Source organism: Phacochoerus africanus, chromosome 12 (genome assembly GCF_016906955.1).
Source record: "Phacochoerus africanus isolate WHEZ1 chromosome 12, ROS_Pafr_v1, whole genome shotgun sequence".
NCBI classification, from domain to species: Eukaryota; Metazoa; Chordata; class Mammalia; order Artiodactyla; family Suidae; genus Phacochoerus; species Phacochoerus africanus.
Window position 1 is genome coordinate 62,245,578 of NC_062555.1, and position 27,427 is coordinate 62,273,004.

Below are 27,427 nucleotides of genomic sequence, written 5' to 3' on the forward strand. Positions count from 1 at the left end.
AAGTTATTACAAAATTTTGCTTGCATCTGGACATGAAAAAATATAGGAACATTTTCCAGGAGGATGAGACCCCCTTAAAAAGCATATCAAGGGAGACTTAACAAGCAAACGTAACATTTAGAAACTGCAGGTACTCTGGACAATATCAGCCTATCTGGTCACTTGGCTTCCCTGTGCCACCTGTGATCTTCTGGGTTTGAGCTGGGGCCACAGGCCACCCTTCTTGCGTGTCCCTGGCTGCCCCCCCGGCAAGGGATGGTTGGAACTACTTTCCCCAACATCTCCAACCTCGGGCTGCAAAACCAACATACAGTTTCCAAAGGATGGATGCCTCACCACGGGGACATGTGCTTGCAAACACCAACTGTCAATTTTCTGATTTCCTCTTTAGCAGATTTCCCATAAACCTAATCCCCGGAGACCCAGGAATACAAACACAAAAACACAAATTGAGTCCAAATTGCCCCGCAGAAGGAAGCCAGGGAACAGTGGAGAGAAGGCCAAAGACAGTGATATGTGTTGCTCCCAGCGGTCGTGAGAAAGAAAGTACATGGCTCCTGGGTCCATGCTTGGAAAACTCACGCCCTCTCGGGTGGCAGATCAGACCCCTGCGATGTTTTCTGGATGGACACCTATGGCCTTCCAGTGTTGGCTTCTTAGTCTTCTTTGGTGTTTGCTGCACCTACTGTTAGGGTCCGAGGTGGAGGCGGGGATCAGCTATAATAATCCCCCTGCTTTGGAGGCATCTAATAGAGCACACATTTGCTCTCTTAATCACCACATTTTCAAAGGCCTATAGGAAATGTCAGGGGAAATTAGCTTAAAAAGGTTTCTGGAGTAAAGGCTGGTCAAAGGGACGTAGCAGGAGTCCTTTATCCGCCTGTCTGCTCTGCTGGGGCCTGGAGTGTGAATGTGCAGTGGTTTCGGGACAAAGCAAGGTGGGAGGCTGGCCAGCCTCAGGGGAAGATGCTTTAGGGCCTCGCAGAGCTCTTTCCCATAGTCCTCCTCGCTGGCAGCCGCGTCTGTGTGGGAAGGATTTGGGTCCTGTGAGGTAGAGAGCATTGACACCTCTCATGAGGAAAAGCCATAGTCACCGGCTTTTCTGGGAAGGGCTGGTTAACAAAAGCACCGGCCTGGACTCCACTTTATGTGGCGGTGTTGTCGCCAGTGGGCTAAAGCCAAGCTTCCAGCACAAACCACCAGGGCTGCTCCTGGTCTCAGCTGAGCAGAGAGGAAAGCCAGTACCCTGGGGGTCAGGCAGAAGAGGGTGGGCAGGGCCTTCTGTGACAGCTGCAGGCACTCAGATCTCAAAACCTCAAGACCCTTCATGTCCCCAACCCTAACCCCCCCCCACACTCTGTTTAGGCCCAGGCCATGCTCCCTGCTCCTCTATGATAACACGCATCAGGGTGTTTTGTGAGGACTGATCGGCTTGTGTGATACTGAGGGTAGAGCTCCAGCTTTCTTTTTTGTGTTCTTGGCACCTACCATGGCACCAAGAACACAGATGGCTGGTCGGTGAGTGTTCATTGAATGAATGAATAAACGAAAACAATTTATATATTTATTTTAAATCTTCTAAAACACTTAATAGCAAACAGGGACATAATATATGCTTAACGTTCAATAATGGATGGGTGGATGGATGGATGGTGGGTGGGTGGCTGGCTGGCTTGCTGGATGGGATCCACTGGCCTGAGCACACCTGAGCCTGCAGCATCTGAGCTGTAATTTCCCATGACCTGCAGTTAGCCTCTAAAATCTCCCCTTGGACTTTTCCCAAAAGCCACAGTGCCCCCCAGGCCAGCAGCCCAGACCATGCCAGGCATCACAAGATCCAGTCCATCCCAGAGCCTGTCGTGACATCAGGAATTTTTCCAGGCCTTTCCAAAACATGACTTCACCTGGAAAATGTTCTACCTTGTCATGGTGTGAAGTAGAGGAAAGGAAAATGGAATAAATTATTCCAGTTTGATGCCCTCTTTTCTTTCTAATAAACCCCATTTTCCCACATTATAATTAAAAGGAAAATATTAGAGCACAAACAGCATTATAATATTGAATTGCTATATTTGGTAGAGTTTCCTCTCTAAACCCACATCAATAGGCAATTTAACAATAGGAGAAATCTCAATGGGAGTTCAACAGATGAAATTAACACAGCACACAGCTCTGGACTAAAATATTTCTTTGCCCATGTAATTGCTTGCAGCCACCCTTGTGTAAAAGCCCCCATCAGATTACAGGATTTGTTGTATGTAAATTGAAGACTAAATGGTTGGTAGCACCTTTCAGCTCTGCAATGCTGGAAATGAGTTTTTTAATAGGAAATTAGATTAGTAATATTTTAGTCAACAAAAACGTGGAAAAATTCTGCATAAAGATGAGAAAATCATTCATGCAAAGAGACTTGAGACTCAAGAGCGAGCAGTTGTGGAAATTTGTGAATGGTTATTCACAAAAGAATTTCTCTGCATTTCTCCTGGTCAAAGTCCAGGACAGAAAAAATGATTTGCTTCAGACCTTTATCGCAAGATTCCGCCACAATTAGTACTGTAGATAACAAGAGTGGGGTCCCTTCCTGCTAGCTCCCAACATGCCGTGTGCAACCTGGAAGCTTCAATCAGCTGCAGGGTAATTACTGTGCCTCCGGCATCCACATACTTGGGATGTGGGCTGCATCCTAAGAACATGGCCCACGGAAGCCTGGGGTGGGGGTTGTTGGGGAGGGGGAGGGAGACGGGGGAGGGAGGCAAAATCTGGTATCTGGCTTCCTTACTCCAGCAAGTGGACCTGGTTGTGTTCTAGGAACCAGGACTAGGCAGGCCTTACTTGTTGTTCCAGGCCAGGTGGAAAAGAGAATGCTGGGTCTCACCCTCAACCCAGGAAAAATGGAATCCAGAAGAGAGCAACAAAATAAGTGGGTGAGAACCAGGGCAGAGAGAACTGTCTTTCAGGGCTGGTCACAGAGCCCCCAGGTGCCAGGCAGAAAAGGAGCAAGACTAGAGGTTAACTTTTGGCGACAGCCCTTGAAGGATCCCTTAAGCAGGGGCACATCTAGGTTTGGAAACCAGTGTTTGCAACTCAGTTGGGAGCTCCAGGAAAAGAACAGAAAGTTATGAAGACTCCCCCCCACACAAGGCACAAGGTCTTGCCAGGAAGGGGCCTGGAGCTGAAGGGTCCTATGTCTCTGTGAATCGGCCTCTGGTCTCAAGACATCCCTGCAAAAAAGGGAGCTGCCTGTGCATGAATGAACGTGGCTGGATGAGGATGAAACCAAGAGATGCCTTGTGTTTCTTCACCGAGATTGGATGTGGTGTGAAGGGATGAGAGGCCTGGTGTCTGGGGCTGGTCCCAGACAAAGAACAGAAAACCACAGGAGGAGGTGGTCCAGCCTCCCCCCACCAGGAGCAGGGAGTGGGCAGTGTGGGTGCTGCCAACAGGTACGGGCCTGCAGAAAACTGCCCCTCTCCCTCCAAATGGCCCTTCAGAGAGCCCTGCTCAGGCAGCAGCACGACAGAGGACCAGGTAGAATCAGGGCCAAAGGAGCCCGAGAAAGGGTGGTTCTGTCTTGAGTTTTGTCATGGTTGAGACATTGAGTTTATGCAGAGCCACACTGCCTAAGTCCGAATCTTGGCTCCACCACTCACACTGGTGGTTTTGGACAAATAATAAACCTCTCTGTGCTCAGTGTTTCACATCTGTAAAATGGGTACCCTACTAGCATTGGCCTTCTAGGGTTATTGTGAGTCAATGTATTTGAAGCAATGAAATAGGCACAATATTTTAAACCAACTATACTTAATTAAAAGAAAAAGAAAATCACATTTATATAATCTTACATCCTTAAAAAAAAAAGGCAAATTCAATGAACAAAATAAAGCAATTAGAACATCAAATAATGAAAATAAGCTGTGATTATTATCTGTTCCTTTTAAATGATAATTATGCAGATTGATGGATCTCAGATGTGTGTACCTGAGATCAGCAGGCAACCCTTCTTAAAGTAAACTTATTAATGAAATATAAGATACGTATTTTTAAAAAGCATGCATAGCATAAATTGCACAGCTTAGTACCTATTCATGCCGTCACTACTGTCCAGTCCAAATTAGGATATATCTGCATGGGATGTGCTTTTATAAATGCAGATTCTCCAGCCTCTTTCCAGAGGTTCTGGAGGAAAGAGTTACAATTCCCAGCCTCCCTCACATCAGCACCTGCTGGGACCAGTGGGGGATGAGCGAGAACCATCTTTAAGGGCTGGTCACAGAGCCCCCAGGTGCCAGGCCGAAGAGGAGCAGAACTAGAGGTTTCCTTTTGGAGACAGAAGGCTCCCTAGAAGGATCCCTCAATCAGAATGAAATGCATTCTATTGTGTGCCATCCTGCCCTGCTGTTAGGCAAGGAATGACAGGATTGACAAACTGACAGTTTCCCAAAGAAGTTGGACTTGTTGTTAAATTAATCAATGACTCAAGAACATCGTGGGGAAGCTGCCATGAGAGACGAGCGGCAGAAGAAACACAGAAACACGCAAAGTACGGGCTTCGACTCCCGGAAGCTGACAGACCACAGAGACCGGTGAGACGCGCACGCGGAGGCATCATCAGTGATGAGAAGCCAGACACGAGAGGACTCAGGGGGCGGAATATGTGATCGAAGACCTGTGTGTGGAGAGAAATCACGGAACTGGAGCAGTCAAGCATAGTTTTAGAGGAAGGAGACAGAAATTGAGTTGGACGTGGAGGGATGAGCAGGATTCGGGCAGGTGGAAGTGGCTGCTGGCGAGGGCAGAGCAGAGGGAGGTTTTCAGGCCAGGGAACCTCGTGCACCCAAATCAGACAGGAAGGCAGGATGTGGTCTGATGGGAGGGAAGGTTTAGAGATGCAATCCAGAGGAGAAAAGGCCCGAAATGTAAGTCTGGGTCAAAGAGAGCCTTGACGCTAAGCTCAGGTTTGAGGGTCCTTGAATCCCTTGAGCTGCAGACTTGATAACGTTGACTCAGGAAGCTTGGTCTGGCTTCAGGGCACAGCCCCAAGGGGAAGCTCCTGGGGCTGATGGCACTGAATAACCTACCAAGTCACCATTTGGCCACAGGACAGCCAGGTCCTGGCCACCAGGGATGGTGCCAGGTTAGAAGGGCTGTGTTCCTCAGCCCTCTTGTGTCCCCTCCCTGGAGCTCCACACTCACAGTAGGATGTTCCTTCTGCAAGTCCCTGTGTTCACGGAGGGGCCCTTCTTCCTGTAAGAGACGCGAAACAAAAACAAAAGCCAGAAGGGGCCTGTTTGAGAATATTCTCCTACCTGGGACTGAGCTGCACAACGAGGAAAATTAAAGAATGAATAGACTAAACAGGTTTTTGGGTTTTTTTAATATGCTTCCCCCACCCCCCATATCCAGTGGTTTCCCACAGTAGAGAATTAAATTACCCTAAAACACAACTACTTCCCAAGAAACCAGATAATCTTAATAATTTAAGGAATTTAAGCAGAATAATAAGCTTCAAAAACAAACTCTGGGAGTTCTCTTTGTGGCTCAGCAGTTAATGAACCCAAATAGGATTCATGAGAATGTGGGTTCCATCCCTGGCCTTGCTCAGTGGGTTAAGGATCTGGCATTGCTGTGAGCTGTGGTGTAGGCCAGCAGATGCAGCTCAGATTCTGCTGTGGTATAGGCCAGCACTGTAGTTCCCATTTGACCCCTAGCCTGGGAACTTCCATATGCCATAGGTGCGGCCCTAAAAAGCAAAAAAAGAAAAGAGAAAACCCTCTGGTTTGGGAGTTATTTAAGCAACTGTCCTATATACATGTTGGGAGATTCCCCCCAAAGCATAACAGACCTAAAAAGGAGTTAAAGTCAATATTCTGAATGCATCCACCAAAGCTTCAAGGGTCTGTTCATCATTGGCAGGTTGGGTAAGGTGAGCTGGCTTTTTTGCAGACAGGAGTTGTGGCCTCTACTCCTGAGCTAAGGGTTGAATCCCTGATACTGGGAAGATGGTTGGGCGTGGGGTCCCAGCCTGGATGCGGGAGCGTGGAGCCTGTGCGTGAATTGGAGACCAAAGCTTCCAACCATCAGTTTATATAAGTAAGAGGCTCTTGCTGGAGGAGAGGAGGAAACAGGAAAGAGGGATGAGTGGGAGGAGACACGTGGGAGGGGACGAAGAGCCCAGTGACTGTCTGTTTAGGAGCTAGTTTTCTGAACATCGCTGCAAACTCCCTCCCAAGCCCCATGGATACAGGGGCTGCCAGGAAAAACAGAAGGCGCTACTTTCACAAAGGAGCCTGGGAAGAAGAATAGCAGCTAAGGTTTTGGGGGGGGCCCTTCGGTTCGAAGCTGAGAACGCAGCAGTTGCATGACCGATAAACCCTCTTAACAACCCTGTGAGGTAGGTACTGACATGGAGTGCTGTGCCCATGTCACAGATGGGGACCCTGAGGGGTTAATGTCCAAGGCTATCCAGTGAGTAAGTGACCAGGCTGGGCTCCAAACCCAGGTCAGAGCCCATGCCTCTTGACACATGGCACTAAATTGTGTTGCAAGCAAGGTTGGGGACAATGCTCATAGAACAGGGGGCCATGGGGGAAGGACAGATTCACCAGAATGGAATTTAACATTAATGGCCCTAGAAAATCTTAGTATTCGTGGGTTCTTTCCAACCAATGGTCCCATTTTCACATGAGAACCTGTAGATCTTAGCCAAGAAAGGATTATAAAGAAAACAGGCAAACAAAAGATGCATGATGATTGAGTCAGACTAAAGAGGGACTCAGCATCTGAAAGAAAAAAAAAAATTAAAAGAACACTAACAGATCCATTAAAGCTACACTGTGGCAACAATTGGAAGGTACACTCTGGCAGCAGACACTTCTTAACGTAGAGATTCCTTTAATGTAGGCTATTAACCCTGGCCCCCACCTCGGGCTTGTGTTCCCCTTTGTAAGAAACTTTTAATCAGAGAGTAGCATTTCCTCCCCTTCAAGGGTGATCAATACTCACACCTGTGCCAAGAGGCCATCTGCCAAAGCCAGCATCTTTGCCAGTCTCTCCAAGTTTCAAAAGGAAAGTTGGCAATCCAGAGCAGAACATGAATCTTTGACTGTCTCCTAATGGGCAACATTATTAAATAGTGATCAGGCGGCTCTAGACTCCTCAGCATCATGTCATCAAAGGATTCAAAGGACTGCCCGAGTGCCTGGCACCTGCTCCTTGCCTCGGCTCCCTCATCCTCCCAAGGATGACCTGGAAAACTTGCACCCCAACTTCGCAGTATGTTCCATGAGGTCTCTGAGTCTCTGGCTCACCCTCAACTGGATGGAACTCCAGCGAAAAATCGTGATCTCATAGACTCATTCTGGAAAAGTGACTGGGACCATGTACGGGGGAGAGATCCGGTGAAGAATGGCCGCTGCTCTGCCCCCACTAGGAGCCAATGCTCCATCCCGAGGCTCAATCCGTAGCGACAGGAGAGCTCTTACTTCTCGTCATTGCAAAAGCTAAGCTTTTACACAACTCTTTTTGGATTAACCTTTAAAATCTCTTGATAAAGGCCAATGAGACAAGATCAGGCCAAGAGTTCATCATCGTAAGAGAGGTAAACTTGTTCCAGCTACTGAATCCAATCCAGGATTAAAATGACAGCATGTTAAGGCTTTTGTTTCTGAACCAGTCTGAGGATTTAGACAACTTCTCGGGCTCCTCTTTATTGCATCAGCATTTTTTTTTAAGGAAAAAACAGCAAAACAAAACTCCCAAACCTCTCTCACACATGCCAAATGGAAGGTAGTTTCTCTTTTAATTTCTTTAGCGTAAGTCACTGGTCAATTTCAAGGAGTTCCCACTTAGCAAGCAGATTTGAAGAGCAAGTGCAAGCCTGATGAGAGCAGGGATTGTTACCTGATGGGTTCACTGATGTATCACAAGCTCCTCAGATGGTGTGTGACCCACTGAACAAGAACAAGGTGCATGGATGAGTCCACGAGTTCTCAAGAGCCCGCTGTTCCCCAGCAGGCTCTGAGTTTGAAAATCTCTGCAGCTGGGTCTGTCCAGCCTGGTCCAGCCTCTCGCCCACAACATCCTCCTATGAAGGTACCAGAGCCCAATCCCACCTCCTTCTGGAGACGCCAGGATGACCACATCGCAGGTGACCTCCCTGTGTTTTGACCATAGATGCCCCCCTTCAGCAGCCAGCAGTCCTGGCACCCCGCAGGCAGTAAGCCCTTGTCATCGTAGGGGACATGGCCCAAAGTAGGTGAGAGGATGAAGGCTAACTAAAGAATTTTTAATTCTTTAAAAATAAGGTGACGGTATTTTAATGGAGACACATGTAAAGAAGTAAATACACATCCTAGTCTAAACATTCACCCATACCTCTCAGTGCTGGTGTTACTTCTTCCCTTTCTTCACAGGTATGTGTATACACACACATGTACACACACGTACATACACATATATGCAATCAGCCTTGATGTGGGCACAATTTGCTATTCTGCTGTCTTTCCCTGAACATTACTGCAATTATATTTCCAGGTTGGTGCAATTTACTCAATAACTGATAACACACTAGTCCATCACTTGCCATAATTTTCTTAGCCGTTCTATTTTTGGCATATTTAGGTCCAATTTTTAGAACACCTTTGGGTATAAGTCTGTCCACCTTTGGGGTCGTTTCATCAGTTGCATTTTAGAAAAATGAAACCTCCATGCCATAAGGTATGAGGTTTCTAGGTTCTTGATGTTTTGCCAAATTGTTAGGTATTCAGAATCTTTCAAGTCTCAGCTCAGTCACTAGACCTTTCACTGTCCCCATGGTAATTATGTCCCTTCCTCCTGTTATTCTTTCACAGAAACTTGTTTTTTTGTTTGTTTTTTGGTTTTTGTCTTTTTGCCATTTCTTGGGCCGTTCCTGCAGCATATGGAAGTTCCCAGGCTAGGGGTTGAATCCGAGCTGTAGCCACCGGCCTACACCACAGCCACAGCAAGGCAGGATCCGAGCCGTGTCTGCACCCTACACCACAGCTCATGGCAACGCTGGATCCTTAACCCACTGAGCAAGGCCAGGGATCAAACCTGCAACCTCATGGTTCCTAGTGGGATTCGTTAACCACTGAGCCACGACGGGAACTCCATAGAATCTTGGTTTTGAGCACCCTTGGCACAGTGTAACATACTATGTGTATTAGCGTGTTTATTTAATCAGTGTTTGCTTCCACCTTCCGACTGTAATTTTAATGAGAACATTTTTGTCTGTTTAGTGCATCACTGAATGCGTGGTGATGGCACATTGCTCAGGACAGATGGATGGATGGAGGAATATTTCTATTATCACCTAATGGGGTTGGGCATTTGGGCTGCTGTGGTGCTAGAGGTCACAGCAGCCCACCCCTGGGTAAAGCGGCCCATAATGCTTTGCAAACTCCTGCCTCCCAGCATCTGAGAAGTAAGCGATGGTTAGAACTGAATTTCCACTTTCCTGCTCAGAGACCACTGGACTTTATCTCTTCTTCTTCTTCTCCTCCTTCCCCTTCCCCTTCTCCTTCTCCTTCTTCTTCCTCCTCCGCTGTACCTGTGGCATATGGAAGTTCCCAGGATATAGGCTGAATCGGAGCTGCAGCTGCTGGCCTACACCACAGCCACAGCAAAGCAGGATCCAAGCCACACCAGCAACCTTTGCTGCAGCTTGTGGCAACCCCAGATCTTTAACCCCCAGAGCAAGACCAGGGATAGAACCCACATCCTCATGGATGTTAGTTGGGTTCTTAATCCACTGAGCCACAGCAGGAACTCCTGACCACAGGACTTTACCTTGGTCTACATTCCTTTTCACTTCATCTGAAGATGCCCAGGCTTCTAGGTTATGGTCATAAACTGGCCTGACATCCCTTGTGGGCTTTCTCCATCCTTATTGCTTCTCCCTCCTATCGACACTGCAGGCTTCCCAGGGGCCACTGCTTCCCACTCACAGGGCACGTATTTTGGGCTTGGCAGTGGGCGATGCTCCTGCTGATGCTCCAGGTCATTCCTCCTCCCTTCTCCCCAACCCCGTCCCACTCCTTTGTGGCTGTGAACTCGCTACAGTCTGCGCGGTTTCGCTCTTGGTGGCGGCTTCTATCACATCACCGTCCAGGGACGATGCCAGCACCGGAATCGCCGTCTGGCAACCATATCTGCTGCTGTTGTTGATTTCAGTGCCCATGAAGAAGATCCTTTTGACATGCAGGTCTCTCAGTTCCTGCCCATGTCACATGGGGCACCTTCTCTGGCCACCGCACCCTCAATATTCCCTCTGGAATCACTCCTCAGAGCACCCAGTCATCAGCTCGAAACCCCAACGCCAATCATTCTTTGCCCCCAATTTGACAGACCTCACTTCGTGTCCTCTCCTGACTTCCGGTCCTCACTTTCCTCCTCATCCAGCACCAATCACAATCCTGACCCCTCTGCAGCGCACCTGGCACCTGGCAGCCTCGCGTTAGCACTTCTGGATGCTTCTCCCAGGCAGGCTCTCCCTTCAAACAGCCGCCTGGCTTCCTGGCCCTTCAGACCTCTGCTCAGCTATGACCCCCATCCACACCGCCTGAAACAGCAGAGCTGGCTTCCTGCGTTCTCTGTTTCCTAACCCTCCTGCATTTCCTTCTTGCCGCCTATCACCCTCTGACTGCTAATAAGCGACTCCCTGCTAGAATAAGACTGTGTCGCTCGCTGGAATGTTCCCAGTATCTAGCCCAGCCCTGGGCACACGGCAAGAGCTACAAATGAGTGTGTGAATGAATGAATGAATAGATACTCATTTTTCCCAAACTGACTCCGCATTCCACACTGTCCATTTCAGACCCTATAAAGTGGCATCTTCTTTGAAAATCAATATTGGCCTCTTCACAGCCTTAGCATTACCTTGAACAGATCATACAAACAGGATATCCATGACTTTCAATTAATCCAGAGGGAACCCTAAAAGGACTTCAGATAGGCAGCAGGAGATACTAGCATAGTGTATGAAGTAACCAATCAGAGATTAGACGTCCCTGATGAGCCATCCGCTAATGAATGGAGAGAACATTTCCTGGCTTACGGGAAGGAGCGCTGGAGCCAAGGGAAGTGCCTCGTTCAGCTGGATTAGTTATTGGAAACTCGCTTCCTTGGGCCAGCCAGTTCTTCAGACGCTGAGTCTGTGGCTGTCTGCATCTCTTCTCTAGGGGCCCAGATCAGAGGAGCAGACCCTAGAGCATCAGCTCCTGGCTCCTGCCTCACAACCCCTCTGCCCACTTAAAGGAGCAGAGGATGGAATCAGCCATACAGTGAAGCAGAGGGGCAAACCCCAGAGGGCTTCCCGGGAGAGGTGTCCCATTCTCTGGAGCCTCTCAACTCTACCCGCTGCCCTGAAACCTGCCCAGTAACCACCCGCGTTTCTCTCCGAGTTGCTGTGACTCTGTATTTGATTAACATCTTGAGTGAAATAAGCCTCTCGTTTCACTGGGGCATGTCTCGGAGCTAAAAGTTTCTTTCTATGCATAATTAATATTCTACCTCTTTGGAGAAAAATTTTATCTCTCCAACCCTGTAAATAGACTGTTTCCCCTTGGCTATTAATATGTCATCTCTTTACCAAAAATAAAATCAAATTCAAGGAAAAATGACCAGTAAAGAAGAACGCCTCGCTGAAAGGAATTTTCATTTTTATTCCAATGCAAAAAGCTGAAGAATGTCTTTAATGCCTGTCCAGCTTGAAACCCGCCGCAAATGTCTTACAACCTTTCTGTAACCAGGCTTTTCCCATCTGTGCTGAAAACAGCTGATGATTTAATGCAAATGGTTGTTGTGTTTTTGCACAATCTCCCAGGGATCTTCTTTATTTTGTATTAGCATGAGGGGTCTCTTTTTCATCTGCTTCAGAAACACGCCTGCTGGTGATTAGCTTTCTGTTGCACCCACTCTGTGTTCCCCATGATGCAGCCCCTACTCATTTTTTAAATTTCACTGTCAGAGTTCCCGTCACGGCTCAGTGGTTAATGCATCCGACTAGGAACCATGAGGTTGTGGGTTCGATCCCTGGCCTCGATCAGTGGGTTAAGGATCCGGCGTTGTCATGAGCTGTGGGGTAGGTCACAGATACGGCTCGGATCCCGAGGTGCTGTGGCTCTAGCGTAGGCTGGCAGCTACAGCTGTGATTAGACCCCTAGCCTGGGAACCTCCACATGCCGTGGGTGCGGCCCTAGAAAAGACAACAAATAAATACATAAATAAATTTCACTGTCTTTAACCTCATAGCACTCTTTCTTTCCCCAACATTAAAACCTGGCTTGGAAATGAATCCTTTCTGGTCTAAGAGGTTTAAATAGTGATGCAATACATCCAAAGCTCAGAACAGTGGTTACCGACAAGGGCCCCAGTGGTGTCTGCAGATCCACACAGAGGCCTGGCCCTGTCTATTTCAAAAGGCATTTCTGGACTAAAGTAAACCATTCTGTAACCATTATATTTATCGCACATAATGTATGTCACATATGTACAGATGCAATTTTTAAGTGTATGCAAATAGTATGATTAATAAAATTTATTTTGAAAGTACTGCTAATTTCCTAATTCCCACTCAATGACTTACCACCATGCAAAGAATTTTAAATTGTTAGAAACAAAAACTTTTCCTTTCGATAAAACCCTTACGACCCCCCAGGTTCAGGACAACGGGTTTCACGTTCTGATTGAGCTATTTACCAACTGGCAAGTCACAAACTCGGGGAGGTCCAGTTTCCTCATGCATAACACTGGACTTTCATTTCTCAAACGTGTTTCACAGGGTTTAGGGCTGGAAAAAGAAGAGAGTGTTGTGCGAATTGTAAAGCAACACACACACAAGGCCACCAAGTAACATGGGCGCCAAGGGCCAGCGGGGCACTCTGATGGCCGGTTCAGATTTTGTGGACAGGCTTTGGTGGCTTGGACCCGAGGGCCAGCTCCTTGGGCTCAGTTGGAAGGCAAGCCACGCCAGTAACATAAAGAAAGATCCCACACGATATCACTTATTTGTGGACTCTTAAAATACGGCACAGATGAACCTGTCTACAGAACAGACACAGACGCAGGGACATGGAGGGCAGTCTCATGGTTGTCAAGGGGGAGGGGGAGGGAGTGGGATGGACTGGGAGTTTGGGGTTAGGAGATGCATTTAGAAAGAATAAGCAATGAGGTCCTGCTGTACAGCACAGGGAACTATATCCAAGCACTTGTGATAGAACATGATAGAAGATAATGTGAGAAAAATAATGTGTGTACATATATATATATGGTCACTATGCTGTATAGCAGAAATTGACAGAACATTGAAAATCAACTATAATAGGAAAAATTTTTAATTAGAAAAAGAAATAAAAAAGGATGGCTTAGAGACAGAGTTGCACGTCAGCATGTGCAGGATAAATTCATGACCCCACAAGCCAAGATCAAAGCTTTGCATTGTTCCAAAATACCCAGCCTTTCGGGGGAGCCATTCTCCGACCCCTTTCTGGGTTGTCAGGCTAACATGTTTTCCCCATTTCATCTCAGCATAAACAACTGTGCTAAGTGTGTTGCCGCTGACGAGAGCCGAGTAGAAGCAAGTCAGATACGAACTGAACCCAGAAACTGGGTCATTAGCCAGGTCGCCTTGGTTTAGAAATCCGGGCTGTTTCCTTCTTGTCACTTGCCAGCAATTTATGGCACTCCCGTCCTTGTAGTTTGCAGTCGGCTGGGCCCTGAGCCACGTGAGACTGTTTTTAATGGCAAAATCTTCAAAGTTGTGCTTAAAATATTTGCATCATAAAATCCCTCCTGGAAGCCAAACTTGGGTTTCAGGAGGCACCTCCGAGCAAGCAGGGACTCGCCTTCAGAGCCTGGAGAAGGACTCCTGCTCCAGCACCACCTCCCTGCCGCTGACCGGCCCAAGTCAATGACACCCCAGGAGGAGAGTCAGATCATTGGGAGACAGCGCAGAGCTGGGAGCAAACTCCGAACAGCTTTTCAGAGCCAACGACAGTGAGAGATGACTCAGCAGTTAGTTGAGCAATTCAAAAAAGTGTGTTTTTCACACATTTAATTGATCCTGTGAGGAAATCAGTGTTAAGGACAAAAGATGAGCAATTGTTCAACCTCACTCTGGGAAGCCGAAGTTCTTGTTTCTTGCACTTTTCTCCTGTGCCCGGCATGAAATGGACACATCTGGGGAGTGACAGGCTACCATACAGGTAACTCGCTTTAAAAAAATTAAAAAGGAGGGAGTTCCCACTGTGGCACAGTAGGCGAAGGAGCCAGCATCGTCTCTGCAGCAACACAGGTTCCATCCCCGGCCTGGCACAGTGGGTTAAGGATCTGCATTGCCACAGCATAGGTCTCAGCGGTGCTGCTCGGATTGGATCCCTGGCCTAGGAACTTCCATATGCCGTGGGTGCTACCAAAAAAAAAAAAAATTAAAAAGGAGGAAAAAAACCCCTGATCATTGACATTTAACCTGAAAAGGGAGGAAACCAAAAAACAACAACAACAAAAAAAGGAGTTCCCATCACGGTACAGTGGGAAAGAATCTGACTAGGAACCATGAGGTTGCAAGTTCGATCCCTGGCCTTGTTCAATGGGTTAAGGATCCGGCGTTGCCATGAGCTGTGGTGTAAGGCGCCGTCGCAGCTCGGATCTGGCGTTCCTATGGCTGTGGCGCAGGCCAGCAGAAAGGAAGGAAAAAAAAAAAAACCTCACAAGGAAAAAGTCATTATCCTTTTTAGCAAAGATGTTTACTCTTCCCTGACCCATAATGGTTTATGAAAACAAAACTATTATAGGGCTGAACTTAAGAAAACTAAATTTCTGGATAAAGGACACCCATCAATTTATACTTTGCTGCATGGAATACAAAAGCTGAGCGAAAAGAGAAAGGAGGCAGAGGAAGAGGCAGGCTGCCTGGGAAGAGAATGAATCTGGGAGGGAAGGAGCCATCTAATGGGAAAATAAGCCCCTCCTCCTGTGTGGGGTGCAATGCTAATCCCACCTTTCCCCCAAGAAATCCGAAGTAAAATGTCAGTTTCTTGTTAAAAAAAGAAAGAAAAAGCTTATGCTCAGAATCACAACGCTCATCCTCCACGCATTTTTTTTAAGTCAATTTAATTCAACCAGCTTTGCGATCTAATCATTACTCAGAGCTGAAGGTGGTTTTCCATTAATGTATCTCCGTCACTCTCACTTTCTGACCTGTGAACGTTCTTATTAGCTGCCTTATTAAGATGATATCCTGTCTCTGAAGTAAGAAAAGAAGATTATCTCCTTACCTGACATGTCATTGTCGGAGTAATCTTCGTTACAAAAAAAAAAAGAGAGAGAGAGAGAGAAAGAACTGACTGTTAAATAGACATTTAAATTTATGGCACACGGTATCCCAGCAGGACATCCGTGATGGCACAGATGTGATGGAAACTCAGTCCCTTCCTCCGCCACGATTAGCAAACAAAGCCAGAAGCAAATCACTCTCTGCTTAATCTTAGGTTGGTATCAAACTGGAGGCCAATTTGGGTTTTAAAGATGAAATAAGGGTGCATGAAAATAACCTGGGACACATAGAATGACGAATGCATTTCACATCTGCTTACACGTACGTGCTTGTTAGGGGTCTCTGCGAACGCGACTACTCTAATGAAAACTACTGGGGGCGGGGAGTGGGGGGGGGGGAGCAGCCCGGGTGATGACTGCCCTCTGTGGACAAGTCATGTGGTGTGGACACCTGCGGCCTCTGGTCTCTTCTTCCCTCTGGCCTTGTGTTCAGACTTACCTGGAGGACTATGGCAAAGCCCACGGCTGTCTACGTGGTCAGCTCTCTTGGTTTATTTTCTGCCCTTTTTCACAAATGGTTTGCAATAAAAATAATGCCCCCCCTCCCCCATTCAAAGAAATAAGATTAATTGGATTTACCATCTTGGTTAAAAAAGACGGCTCTGACTTCCTTGGCAGAAAACCTGAGGAGCCCAGATCTGCTTCTTTTTAGTGAGACAGCCTGGCCATCTGGAGATGTGCTCACCTCTGAGCCCTCTTTGGTCTAACGGACCACGGGACGAGGAGGTGAGAGTGGTACTTGAAGTGCAGAGACTATAGATACATTCTATCACTTTATTTTTTAATTTTACTTTTGTTTGTTTGTTTGTTTTTTAGGGCTGCGTGTGTGGCATATGGAAGTTCCCAGGCTAGGGGCCGAATCGGAGCTGCACCTGCCGGCCTATGCCACAGCCATGCAAACGCGGTATCCAAGCCATATATTCGAGCTATAATGAAGCTCACAGCAACGCCAGATCCTGAACCCACTGATCAAGGTCAGGGATCGAACCTGCATCCTCATGGATACGAGTCAGGCTCATTCCCATTGAGCCACAGCAGAAACTCCTATCACTTTATTTTGATAATGTCTAGTTACATATACGAATTTATCAGACTATCGATAGTTCCAGTAGCAAAGAGAAGCACAGCGTGACAGCAGGACCATCTTTCCTGAGAGTCAGTGAGTTACTCCACTTCCATCTTCGGCTCTGAGGGCCTTGGGGCGGCCGCCTGCCCCGTTTTGTGACTTGGGACTTCTCCCTGTGGACATGCTCCTCCCGTGGTCCCAGCAAGAGTCCTTGTGGAAGGTTTCAGGGCAGAGGCCAGTTCATTTAGACGAGACTGTGTCATAGGCATATTCGCACTTCTCTGCTGATCCACATCTATTCCTACTCCTCTTCTCCGTGCAGCTCAAGTTGTCAGTTTTAATCTATAAATCCTCTGTGATTTGGGTCTCCCCCAACATTCACTATCGCCTCTCCTGCTCTGCTTCTCAGTGTCAGTTGAGATAAATGACCTGCGAGTTTTGGCATTTGCAGCGGGCCTCCTGGTCAGTGAGAAAATTAACAAATCTGTCCATCTTTGCTTTTTTTCTTTCCCACACCTCATAGGCATATAAGAACCAAAGGCGTGTTATTTCCTTGGCTTGCTATACCCTCTCATTACTAATCCTCAGGTGACAGATTTCGGATCTAGTGGCAGGATGAGGGTTGCTATGACAACCTGATGATGCTTGGTCTTCCACAGGAGGGCATTTTTGGACAGGTCTCCACAAAGCCCCCCCTTTGGGTGAGGACCACGACCATCATGGCACACAAGACCCCCCCCCCTCCGCCCCCGCAAGGGATCTAGTGCCCTCTGTGCCTTGGAAACACCATACACATATTAATGAGTGTCCCTCTGGAAGAAAGAGCAAAGCCTCATTGTGTGATTTGGGAAGTAAGAACCAGGCTAGTTTGGAAGTGGGCTCGAATTTGGACTTTTTCTCTGGGCTGGAGGTACCCAGGACTAGGACTCAATCAGAACATCTGGCTCTTTGAAAGGGAGCAAAGGGCAACAATGGAACTAGTACACTGCTCTCTCTATAATTGCTCTTTCCTTTATTGCAGTGTATCAGCACTTCCCACTCAGAATTTCCTGGCTGCTTTGGGCAGCCCAGGCCTTCCAGCAGACTCATTAATTAAGTCCTTCTCTTTCTCGTCCTTTCTCTCCTCAGGTGTTCAAAGAAACAATCAATCACTCATTTCCGTGTTTATACAGAGATGAGGAAACTTTCAACTTTCTCTAAATATGGGGAAAAAAATCACATCTGCTAATAGACTTAAAAAAAAAAAACCAGCAAGGAGAGTTTTCACAGGAATACTACAGACACCACAGAGAACAGGAAGAAATATGCCTTTTATTAGACGTCTCCTATGTACAGGGAAAGCTGTTTCTCACAACGCAGGGGAAGCTGTGAGGAACAGCCACTGTCATCCGAGGTCACATCGCTTACACCAGCCACATCATTTAAACATCGCCACGCTCTGTGAACACACAGAACCATTACACAGAAATGCAAAAGAGACGCAGGTATGGGGATGGACACCTCACATATTTTCTAAAAACAAGTGGACACAAAAATACAATGTGCCAGTAAAAAAAAAAAAAAAATAGGCATATCAGTACATGTCTTTTTTCTTTCTTTCTTTTTTGTTAACACACAGTATGCTGAGCTTTCATCTCAAGCTTTTTCCATGTCGGAATTCACAGGCACTTTAGCAATCCAGCCACGGTTTACAGCATGATGTTCAGACCAACAGATGAGATGGAAACACGGTAGCAGCCCAGGTCCTCCTGACCCACATGTACTTAACATATTGACACGAGAGCAATCTTTTGTTACCACTGTCTGGGGACACCAGAAGGTCCTGTGGGATGTCGAACAACTCTCTTCTCATTTATCTTTTCTGTTTCATGGCAGAATTATTTAGAAGCATGGATGGCATCACCAGGAGGAGATACAGCAGGTGGATGAATAGACAAATATCAATGCCAACCAACTTTAAAAATTGGAGAAAGCAGGTGGGTTTTTGGAATCCCAAAATGAGTATCTGACGGATCTTTGTTTCACGCTATGCCCTTCCTGCCAACTCATCAAACAAAAACTAATTAAAAGAATGACTGGTATGTACTGGGCCAGACACTCATTCTGAGAGGATTTTTTTCCTTAGCTACCACCCCCCACTCCCACATCACAACACACACACAGGCCTGGCAGGCAAGTGGCCTTTGCCCACCAGGGCTCATGCCCACCTCCCATGCTCCCCACACAGAGTCATGGTGACTCAACACATGTGTGATGAGCAGGACTGAGCAAGGGTATTTATAAACGCAGACAGAATGACTGGTTTATTGATAACACTGAGTTATAAGGCAGTTACAAAGAGACCCCCCCCCCCGACAACCAGACAGTGTTGGAATATGGCTTAGCTTCTTTTAAATGAAGGAACTTTCCTGTTACAAGGAACCAAGAAAGAAAAGGGAAACCACACTGGTTACAAAGGATTATAAATGACTGTGCTGTGAAGCACTGCAGAGCCCCAATTTCTGGTGTATGTCACCCATTTCCATCCACCAGAGACTGAGATGTTGTCTCATCTAAGAAACTTAAAGGGAAAAAAGAGGGATCAACATCATCCTTAAGTTCAGGGTCATCTGTGGCCACAAGTTGTGTGGGGTGGACACACAAAGCCGAGGACATCCCACAGGATGGGCTACGATTCCCGGTACCCCCACGAGCGTATGAATGCCTTGAACAGGTGATTGTCAGATGGTGAGAAATCCTTCCATGAAATAGACACTTGAGACATAGTGGCAAAGACATTAAGGCCTTCCATCGAATTGCCCACACTGCTTAAAGGCACTGATACCGACAACAGAAATATTCCACAGTACCACTGAGGTTTTAAAAAAACTCCCCCAATACGAGTCTTCGTAGGAAAATGTCCTTTATTGCATGACATGAAGCATCTGCTCTTTCTTCTCTTGCTCAGGAATAGAAGGGCCTCCCCTTCTCAGGAGTCTGGAGTCTGTTGAGCCTGGCGACCTGAGAAGGGGACGGGGGCACATCCTGCCGGAAGGGCCCCTTGGGGGGGATGTGACTGGGGTCCTGGACTTTCTTATATGAGTCATAGTTGTTGAGCCCCTCGGGGGCAGGGGGCTGCTTCTTCATCTGCTGCTCTTTCCGCCTCTGCTCCTGGCGAAGGAGTTCCTGTGTCTCCAGCATCACCCTGGCATTGAAACCATGCCCGCCCAGGTAGCCATTTCGGGAGCCTTGGTAGCTGGAGTACCTGGGGTTCTCCTTGGCACTCTGGAAGCCTTCCCCAGGGGGGTAGTTCTGCTCCCAAGAATCCTGGGAGACGGAGCTGGCGTTTTTCCTGCTTTGCCTAGAAAGCAAAGCCCAAAGGTGAGTGGGAGGGTTGGGAGAAGGGGAGGGAGGGGGATGGAGGGAGAGAGTGAGGGGCAGGGCTGAGCCAGAAGCACACATTTCCACATCTCAAGAAACATTCCTGTGTTCCAAACATGCGCCAGACGCTGTGATAGGGGCTGGAGAATGAAATCACGACTGTCCTGGGCAAACTTGAGTCTGAGACAAGTGCACAGAGGCTAAACAGGAGAGAGTGCTAATAGATTCTGCAGTGACTCAGAAACAGGGTCCTCCTTCTGAGTCTGGCGAGGTGCTACCTGGTCCACTTAGGGTAACATGATCTCCTGCCATTTAGACTCACTGGCAAGATGCTGTACAGGAGTATTAGAGATGTGGCAGCTTCTACACCAGCAATAACTGCTCACTTTAGAACATTGCCATTCAATCCTAAACAAGTAAAGCAAAATATGTCACACCGCCATCACGCCAGGGAGGCTGGCTCACATGAAGTCCAGGTAATGGATTACAATATGAGTTCAGTTATAAAAGATTTAAGTCTAGACTCCTTTATGATTAAAAATGCAACAGGCAGTCCCTTAGAGCCTTAGCTTTCGAGCTGTCTGTGTCAGCAACTGACATGCTTTGGAATACACGCTCATCAAGACTGCAGAATCTGGGTGTGCATGGAGCAAGCACTGTTTTCCTGCACACAGCATCCTTACCCAAGGCCAGGATAACTTACTCAACTCACTTTCTGTCACCCCAAGATGGGGAAATAAATCAGAGTCCTATAGAAATTTCAAATCCTTATCACTCCTGCAATAAAGTTGCACATCATTTTCAGGAAACATTATTGTTTTGAAACATCTTTAATTTACTATCAAGTCTCTAGATGCTTTTATGAATTTACAATAAGATTGGCTATGATAAAGTAAAACAATTTTGTGCCAGAAAGGAAGACATGCCCTAATTTTTTTGCCTTGAACATGGAAGAGAGGGAGCGAGAATTGAGTCATAAAGCAAAATATATTGCTCCATTTATCAATAAGAAAATCATTCGGTGACAGTACGTATTGCTTAGGCTTTCATATCAACACACACAACATGACAGAGTGTTCCAAAGGACTCGGGTAGAGAGAAAATAAGTTCTAGGCAGCACTGGGTCTCCCACAGGAAGGAAGCAATTTGCATATCTGAACATTCGGAAGTGCCATCAATATGGCTTGGAATGAAATCTGCCCATTTTCCATATGGCCTACGATGTAGTCAAGGGGATTTTCCATAAGGAAAATGAACCAATATCTCAGCCTCAACTCTGGCTCTGACTCTGATTAATTGAACAGTCTACAGTATATCTATCCTTTGACTGGGAATTGGGCCATTGGTACAATCAGCCCAGGCGAGAATCCTGAGACTTGATGGAATAGTTTATTTGCCTAAAGCTCTGATTATCCTCACTTAAAAAGTCATAAATTAATCTTCCCAGAGCCATGAATGAAGGAACATGCCAGCATGAAATCAAGGGATTTGACATTAATCATGAAACTTTAATTAAGACAGCAAACTTGTTACTCATGTTACAGCAACAATGTGGGATTCCTTCATGGGTTAGTTATCAATTTAAGGATAATCAGAAATAGGCTTCTTCATCCTCGGCCTATGGAGCTCCACTAGCCCTGTCCACCCCATCCCCAAATCCACAAAGCCTGAGGATTTGCCCCACATGGTCCGGCACCAGAACTTGAATTTTGAATCAGTCCAGGAAGGCAGAGTCTTTTTGTCTTCAAACACATTAGGAACTCACTAACCATTTGTTTGGGATGGAAATTATGGTGAGGTAGGAGAAAAAAATTCCTTGTAGTTAAAATTCTCTTCAAATTCAACAGCATAGGAGTTCCTGCTGTGGTACAGAATTCCTGCTGGGTTAAGACTCCCACTGCAGCTGCTCAGGTCACTGCAGAGGCTTGGGTCCAATCCTCTGCTCAGTACAGTGGGTTAAAGGATCCGGCATTGCCACACCTGTGGTGTAGGTAGCAACTACAGCTTGGGTTTGATCCCTGGCCCTGGAACTTCCATATCCTGTGAGTACAGCCATTAAAAAAAATATTAATACGCAGCCTAGAAAGAAGAATACCTCCCTGAGGCTCAAAGTAAGACAGATGTGAGGTTCAAAGCACGCAGATATGGACACAGGGACACAGAGACACACACGCTTCCTTGCAAGGAAGCTCATATATCAACAAGCTCTTGATTAAGGAAGAGGATCAAGCAACGAGCAGGTCTTAGAGAAACATGCGAAAGCAGCAGAAAAGAAGGGTTCCCTTCACTAGAAAGAAGACTGGCCACAGGCACGGGGCACAGCGGCAAGAGGCTGGGCATGGCATCCAGCCCCCATCTGTGTGTCTGCTGTGTGAGCCTGGGAGGTTCATACTCTCGGGGGGCCATGTGGTCTCATCTGTGAAAGAGGCAGCATCTCCAACCTCCTAGAGTTCTGAGGAGAAATAGATGAAATCACACATGTCAAATGCTCAGAGAAGTGTGGCACTTGGTATACAGGGGACTAATAGGTGACTTTCAAGTGACTTTGCCTCCAACAACTAGGCTCTGGGTTTGGGAGAGGTTGTCTTTCTGATCAAGGGAAAACATTAAAAAGATTAGCTTTCCATTCTTTGTCAGAAGGCTCAGTGGAGCTCAAGGAGCAGAGAAAGGCACCAAGGAACATAGAGACCCTCAGGAACACGTCCCAGAGTCGGGCTCAGAAGCAAACCTCCCGCTGTCCCGTGGCTGCTTAAAGGCCACGAACAACAGCCACAAAGCATCATTCCTTTCCATGAATTCCTCTATTACCAACACACAGGTTGATTTGCTCCTGGACTGAACTCACTGGAGATTCCTGAGTCCACCCAAAGCACAGACCCTGGTTTGGCAGTAATGGCTGAGGACTCCCCCACCCCCAGCAAAGAACACAGAGGGATGTAGAAAGATAGACCTCGGGTGACAAGCAGTGCAGAGATGGGCCTGGTGGGGAGACAGACTCACAGCCAGGAAGCAAGACTTACGAGCAAGAAGTCAGACACCAAGCAGCAGGAGGAGAGATGGAGAGGCAGTGGGAAAAGAGAATAAAGAAAACTGCTTAATAGGCGTTCCTATCGTGGCTCAGTGGGTTAAGGACCTGGTGTTGCCACGGCTGTGGTGTAGGCCTGCAACAGTAGTTGTGATTTGACCCCTAGCCTGGGAATTTCCTTAAATACATCTTTCTGTCAAGGACTGTGACGCAACATGCTTGCATGGCTCAGATTTAGAGCTGTCTCTGGGGTACTAAGGAAGAGAGCTGGGAACTTTTTTTTTCTTTTTCTTTTTAGGGCTGCACCCATGGCATATGGAGGTTCCCAGGATAGGGGTCCAATTGGAGCTGCAGCTGCCGGCCTACACCACAGCCACAGCGACACGGGATCCAAGCCATCTGCAACCTGCACCACAGCTCATGGCAATGCCAGATCCTTAACCCACTGAATCGGGGCCAGGGATGGAACCCATGGATCCTAGCTGAGTTTGCTCCCACTGAGTCACAATGGGAACTCCAGAGCTAGGCGTTTTCAAAAGGATTTTTAAAAAGAAAGTAAAAACAGAAAAAAAGAAAACTAATTTAGGGAAAAAAAATAAGAAAGACATCTTCTTCTGACTGAGACCTGAGTTCTCCTTTTCTCCCATCTTTACAGAAGAAAATAGCGACCAGTAAGGGAGCCCCCATTGACCAGAGGGAACATTCTGCCCCAGTCTCAAGTTACCACCTGGCGGGTGTGCTCACGGATGTTTCAAAATGTAACCTGAATTCTGCCCAGAGGTTTCCTTAATCACAGTGAGAATTTATAAACCCCTGTGGCACGTACATCCCTCTAATTCAAACCACCTTCTCCAGCGCGCCCGAGACAAAGTCTTGACCATTTGTTTTCTTTTAAGCGCCACTTTGCAACGGAACTCTTTGTGTGTGTGAAATCTTTCTGGTATCAAATGCCACTGCAACTTGTTTAGACAAAACTCCGCTAATCGTCCACATCCGAAGAGCCAAGGTCAAGTGTCCTGGAAAAATATCACATGTCTGACCCTGGGATTTGCTGCCAGCTCACACAGGGCATCACAAGCCCCCCCGCCCCCACCCCCCCGCCCCCGCCCTCCAGCCTCTGGCTGAGCGGGGTGACTTTGCAAAGAACTGAGCTGGGTGCCAGGCCCCCTGAACCCATTTCCTCCCCCAGACAGAGGTGCACGCCGAGGGATCACAGCTGACCTCGAACCACACGGGGCTGCTTATACGTGGATCTCACTCAATAGGAAGCACTTCAAGGACTGTATAGTCTGCGGGTAGTTGAATATGTGGACACAGAGGGGTCACGGTTGGAATCTCGGATACAGAGGGCCGTCTATACATTGTACCGAATTGACCCCACGTGCTCAAGGGTTACTTGTTCTCTCTAAAAGTTCGCCTAAACTCCCACAGCTCTTTAATTTTTTCTAAGACACTTCTAAAAGTTTTTAAAATTTATTTTTATTTTTTTCTTTTTTGGCCACCCCATGGCATATGGAGTTCCCAGACCAGGAGCCCCAGATGCGACCTATGCCATAGCTGGGACCTATGCCATAGCCCTGTAGCAACACCAGATCCTTTATTTAACCCATTGTACTGGGCCAAGAATCAAACCTGCGTCCTGGTGCTGCAGAGACACTGCTGATCCCAGTGTACCACAGGGGGAACGCCAGCTCTTTCATTTTAAGAGTTCTCCTTTTCTCCCATCTTCACAGAAGAAAATAGCTACCAGTAAGGGAGCATACCCATTGACCAGAGGGAACATTCTGGTTCTTTAGGGAAATGCTAACTGGCAGCGGTGGCACCGGAAGCAGCAAAAGCTGGTGGTCCCTGGACATACAGGGGCTGCTGCTAGGTGCTTCCCAAGGAGAGGAAGGCAGGATGCACAGCGGAGGGGAGCCCAGCAGAGGGTTAGGAGTCAGGGGGTGCGGGCGCGAGGCGGAAAGGACCCATCTGGGGCGCTGCGCGGCTTTGGAAGCTGAGCAGGAGAAACGCTGGCTTGTCCTCTTCCAGCCCAGGGCCCAGGGCCCAGAGTCTCTCCTGCCACCCCCAGCCGCCCTCCCCTTCCTTAGTCCTGGCCATTTCCCATCTCGCTCTCTCCCTACATACACTGCACGAGAGGTCACCTTTGTTCCTTACTCTCAAACACAGCTAAAGTACAGGAACCAAACATTTTGCCAATAAAAGGTCATGGCCCTGTGCTGACAATCTTGTTCATGTGGGCCGGGATGCACGATGGCCCCCGAGTGGCTGAAGTAGCAGGACCATGCCACGTAATCTTACTTGTGATCTCTGAAGGGTCCCGCCTCGGATGCTCCGGGGTGACCCACGCCGAGACTTTTGCCCCCGGTGCTCAGGGCAGCGCGCACAGGGAACTTGACACCTACACCTGCTCGTGTCCAAACCTGGGCTCCAAAGCCCATGGTAGCAAAGAGCCTTATAAAATAGTGGTTCAGGGCACAGCAGGTTGGAGTTGTAATTCTGGTGGAATTACAAACTTGGGTAGGGCCTTGGGGGGACATTCCTTCATGTTCCTGAGCTGTTTCCTTCTAAGACATGCTCTCCAAGGTCCTGTCCTAAACTTCAAAAGACTCTGACCCAACGTGGGCCAAATCACTTAATTATTCTCCCATTTAAAAGAAAGAATTTCATACTCAAAGGAGACACAGCTTTATGGATTGAGAAAGAATAGCCGAGCGGCCAAGTTCACACACGGGGCGACCCCATGTGGTCCTGGCTGATGGGGTCAGCACAGTGCAGTCCCTCGGGCGGTCATAGCGACCAGTTAACATTAAAAGGGACGTGCCTTTATTAGAATCAAGAGTGGTTTTGTATCAGTCAAGTTTACAGATAAGCATTGGCTCCACCGCAACACTGTTTCTCCCCAAATTCAAAACAGTCTGCTTGATACAAACAGGTAAGTGGACTGTTTTCCACCCAAAGTGTTTTTGTCACCTCATTTTATGTATTTATTAAAACAATTTTTTTTTTTTTGGGGCCACACCTGCAGGTTAAGGGTTGAATTAGGGCTGCAGCTGCCGGCCTATACCGCAGGCACAGCAACACCAGATCCAAGCCACATGTGCGACCTACACTGCAGCTCATGGCAACACCGGATCCTTAACCCACTGAGCAAGGGAAGGGATGGAACCCAAAACCTCTTGGATACTAGTCAGGTTCCTTACCGTTGAGCTGCAACGGGAACTCCCCATCACCTCATTTTAAAACAGTGTTCTATACACATGCCTATAAGAATTGTGACTAAAGCGGGGCTTTGGGAAGTTTGGGGAGCTGCATGCTTTTAAGCACTTCCATTATTTTATGCACAGAGAAAACACTTAGATGGAAAATGGCTATAATGACGGTACTGGGCCTCCGTTACCTGAGGGCAGAGAACCCCGGGGACAGAGGTAGCCGCACGCGGGAGCCTGGCCAGGAAGCCCTTCAGGCTTGGCCATCAGCCAGGGAGACGGACATCCCAGGACTCTCTGAGCTTCAACACCAAGCAGAAGCACAGACGGCAGGACAGCATGAGTCGGGACCACTGCGCCCCCTAAATCCCGTGCATGGAGTGCTCACCACCCATCCTTTGGGAGAACTCTAGATTTACAAGGCATCAGTGATCATAGCTACCCTTGAGCTGAGCAAAGGAAGTGTTATCTTTCCATTTGTCTGTTGAGGAATCTGTCTTTGGCCCCAAGGGAGGTGGAAGAACCAATCCCAGAACCCAGGTCGGACCCCCACCAGTCCTGGTAGGTCAGGCCACTTCATCCCATGATGAGCTGTCCCGTGAAGACAATGTGTTTCTTCTTCTCCTGAGACACCTTTCTCCCTGGCCTTCCTACCACACTGGCGCCCCCACCCCCTAAGCTGAGCAATGAGCTGTAGCTGTGGTTCCTGAGAGTTGGAAGGAGGGATTTCCTAAAGGACAGGGGACAGGGAGGACTGGACCCTCAGCGGGGGTGGCCATACCGTGGCAGAGAGCTGTACTGACGCTGGGCCTGCTGGAAGCTCTCTCGCTCCTCCTGGCGCTGGCGCTGCATCTGGACCTCCACGGACACTGAGTGCCGGCCACTCTGCGCTGACGGTCGGGAGTTGGGCTGCAGGAAAGAGACGCAAAAGTGGTCACAGAAAGGAAAGACAAATATCACGTGCCTGGTGGACTCTAGCTAGATGCTCAGAGACTGACTCAGTAACACGCTGCAATGTGTGTGAATTTTTTTAAAAAATCAAGTGCAATTTTCTCAAGGTTTTTTGAGCGAGGAGGCAATCTAATTGGTCTTAGCCCCAAATCCCCCATCACCCTAATTTTTTTTTCCCCAGCAATGTGTTTCCTATTTATTAATGGTATGTTAATGGGCAGGCTTCATAGCCATCGGCTGCAGTCTGCCACTAAGCTGACCGGATGGATGTCCCCTTCTCTATAATCACTCAATATTCTTTTTGAATCAATTATGACCTGTGGATGGGAAAAAAAAAGGGGGGATTTTAAAAAAGCTCAGTAAAGCTGCTCTTGAACTTCAGAGTACAGAAGAATCACCCAGAACCTTTGCTGATCATGCAGAGGACTCAGTGCAAACGTTGGAAATACTCGAGTTCAGTATTCA

General features: G+C 47.6%; 1 protein-coding gene across 20 annotated transcripts in view; it reads right to left on the minus strand.

Moving 5' to 3' along the window:
* Positions 1–17,708: 17,708 nt before the first annotated feature.
* Positions 17,709–27,427, minus strand: part of PARD3 (par-3 family cell polarity regulator) — a 629,826-nt gene continuing 620,107 nt past the window's right edge. For all 20 annotated transcript variants that reach the window (XM_047755497.1, XM_047755490.1, XM_047755482.1 and 17 more), the window contains 2 exons: positions 26,793–26,920; positions 17,709–19,757 (listed from right to left, as the gene is read on the minus strand). In XM_047755497.1, coding sequence (XP_047611453.1) covers positions 19,361–19,757; positions 26,793–26,920 — 525 coding nt within the window. In that variant the 3' untranslated portion in view covers positions 17,709–19,360. The remainder of the gene's footprint in view (positions 19,758–26,792; positions 26,921–27,427) is intronic.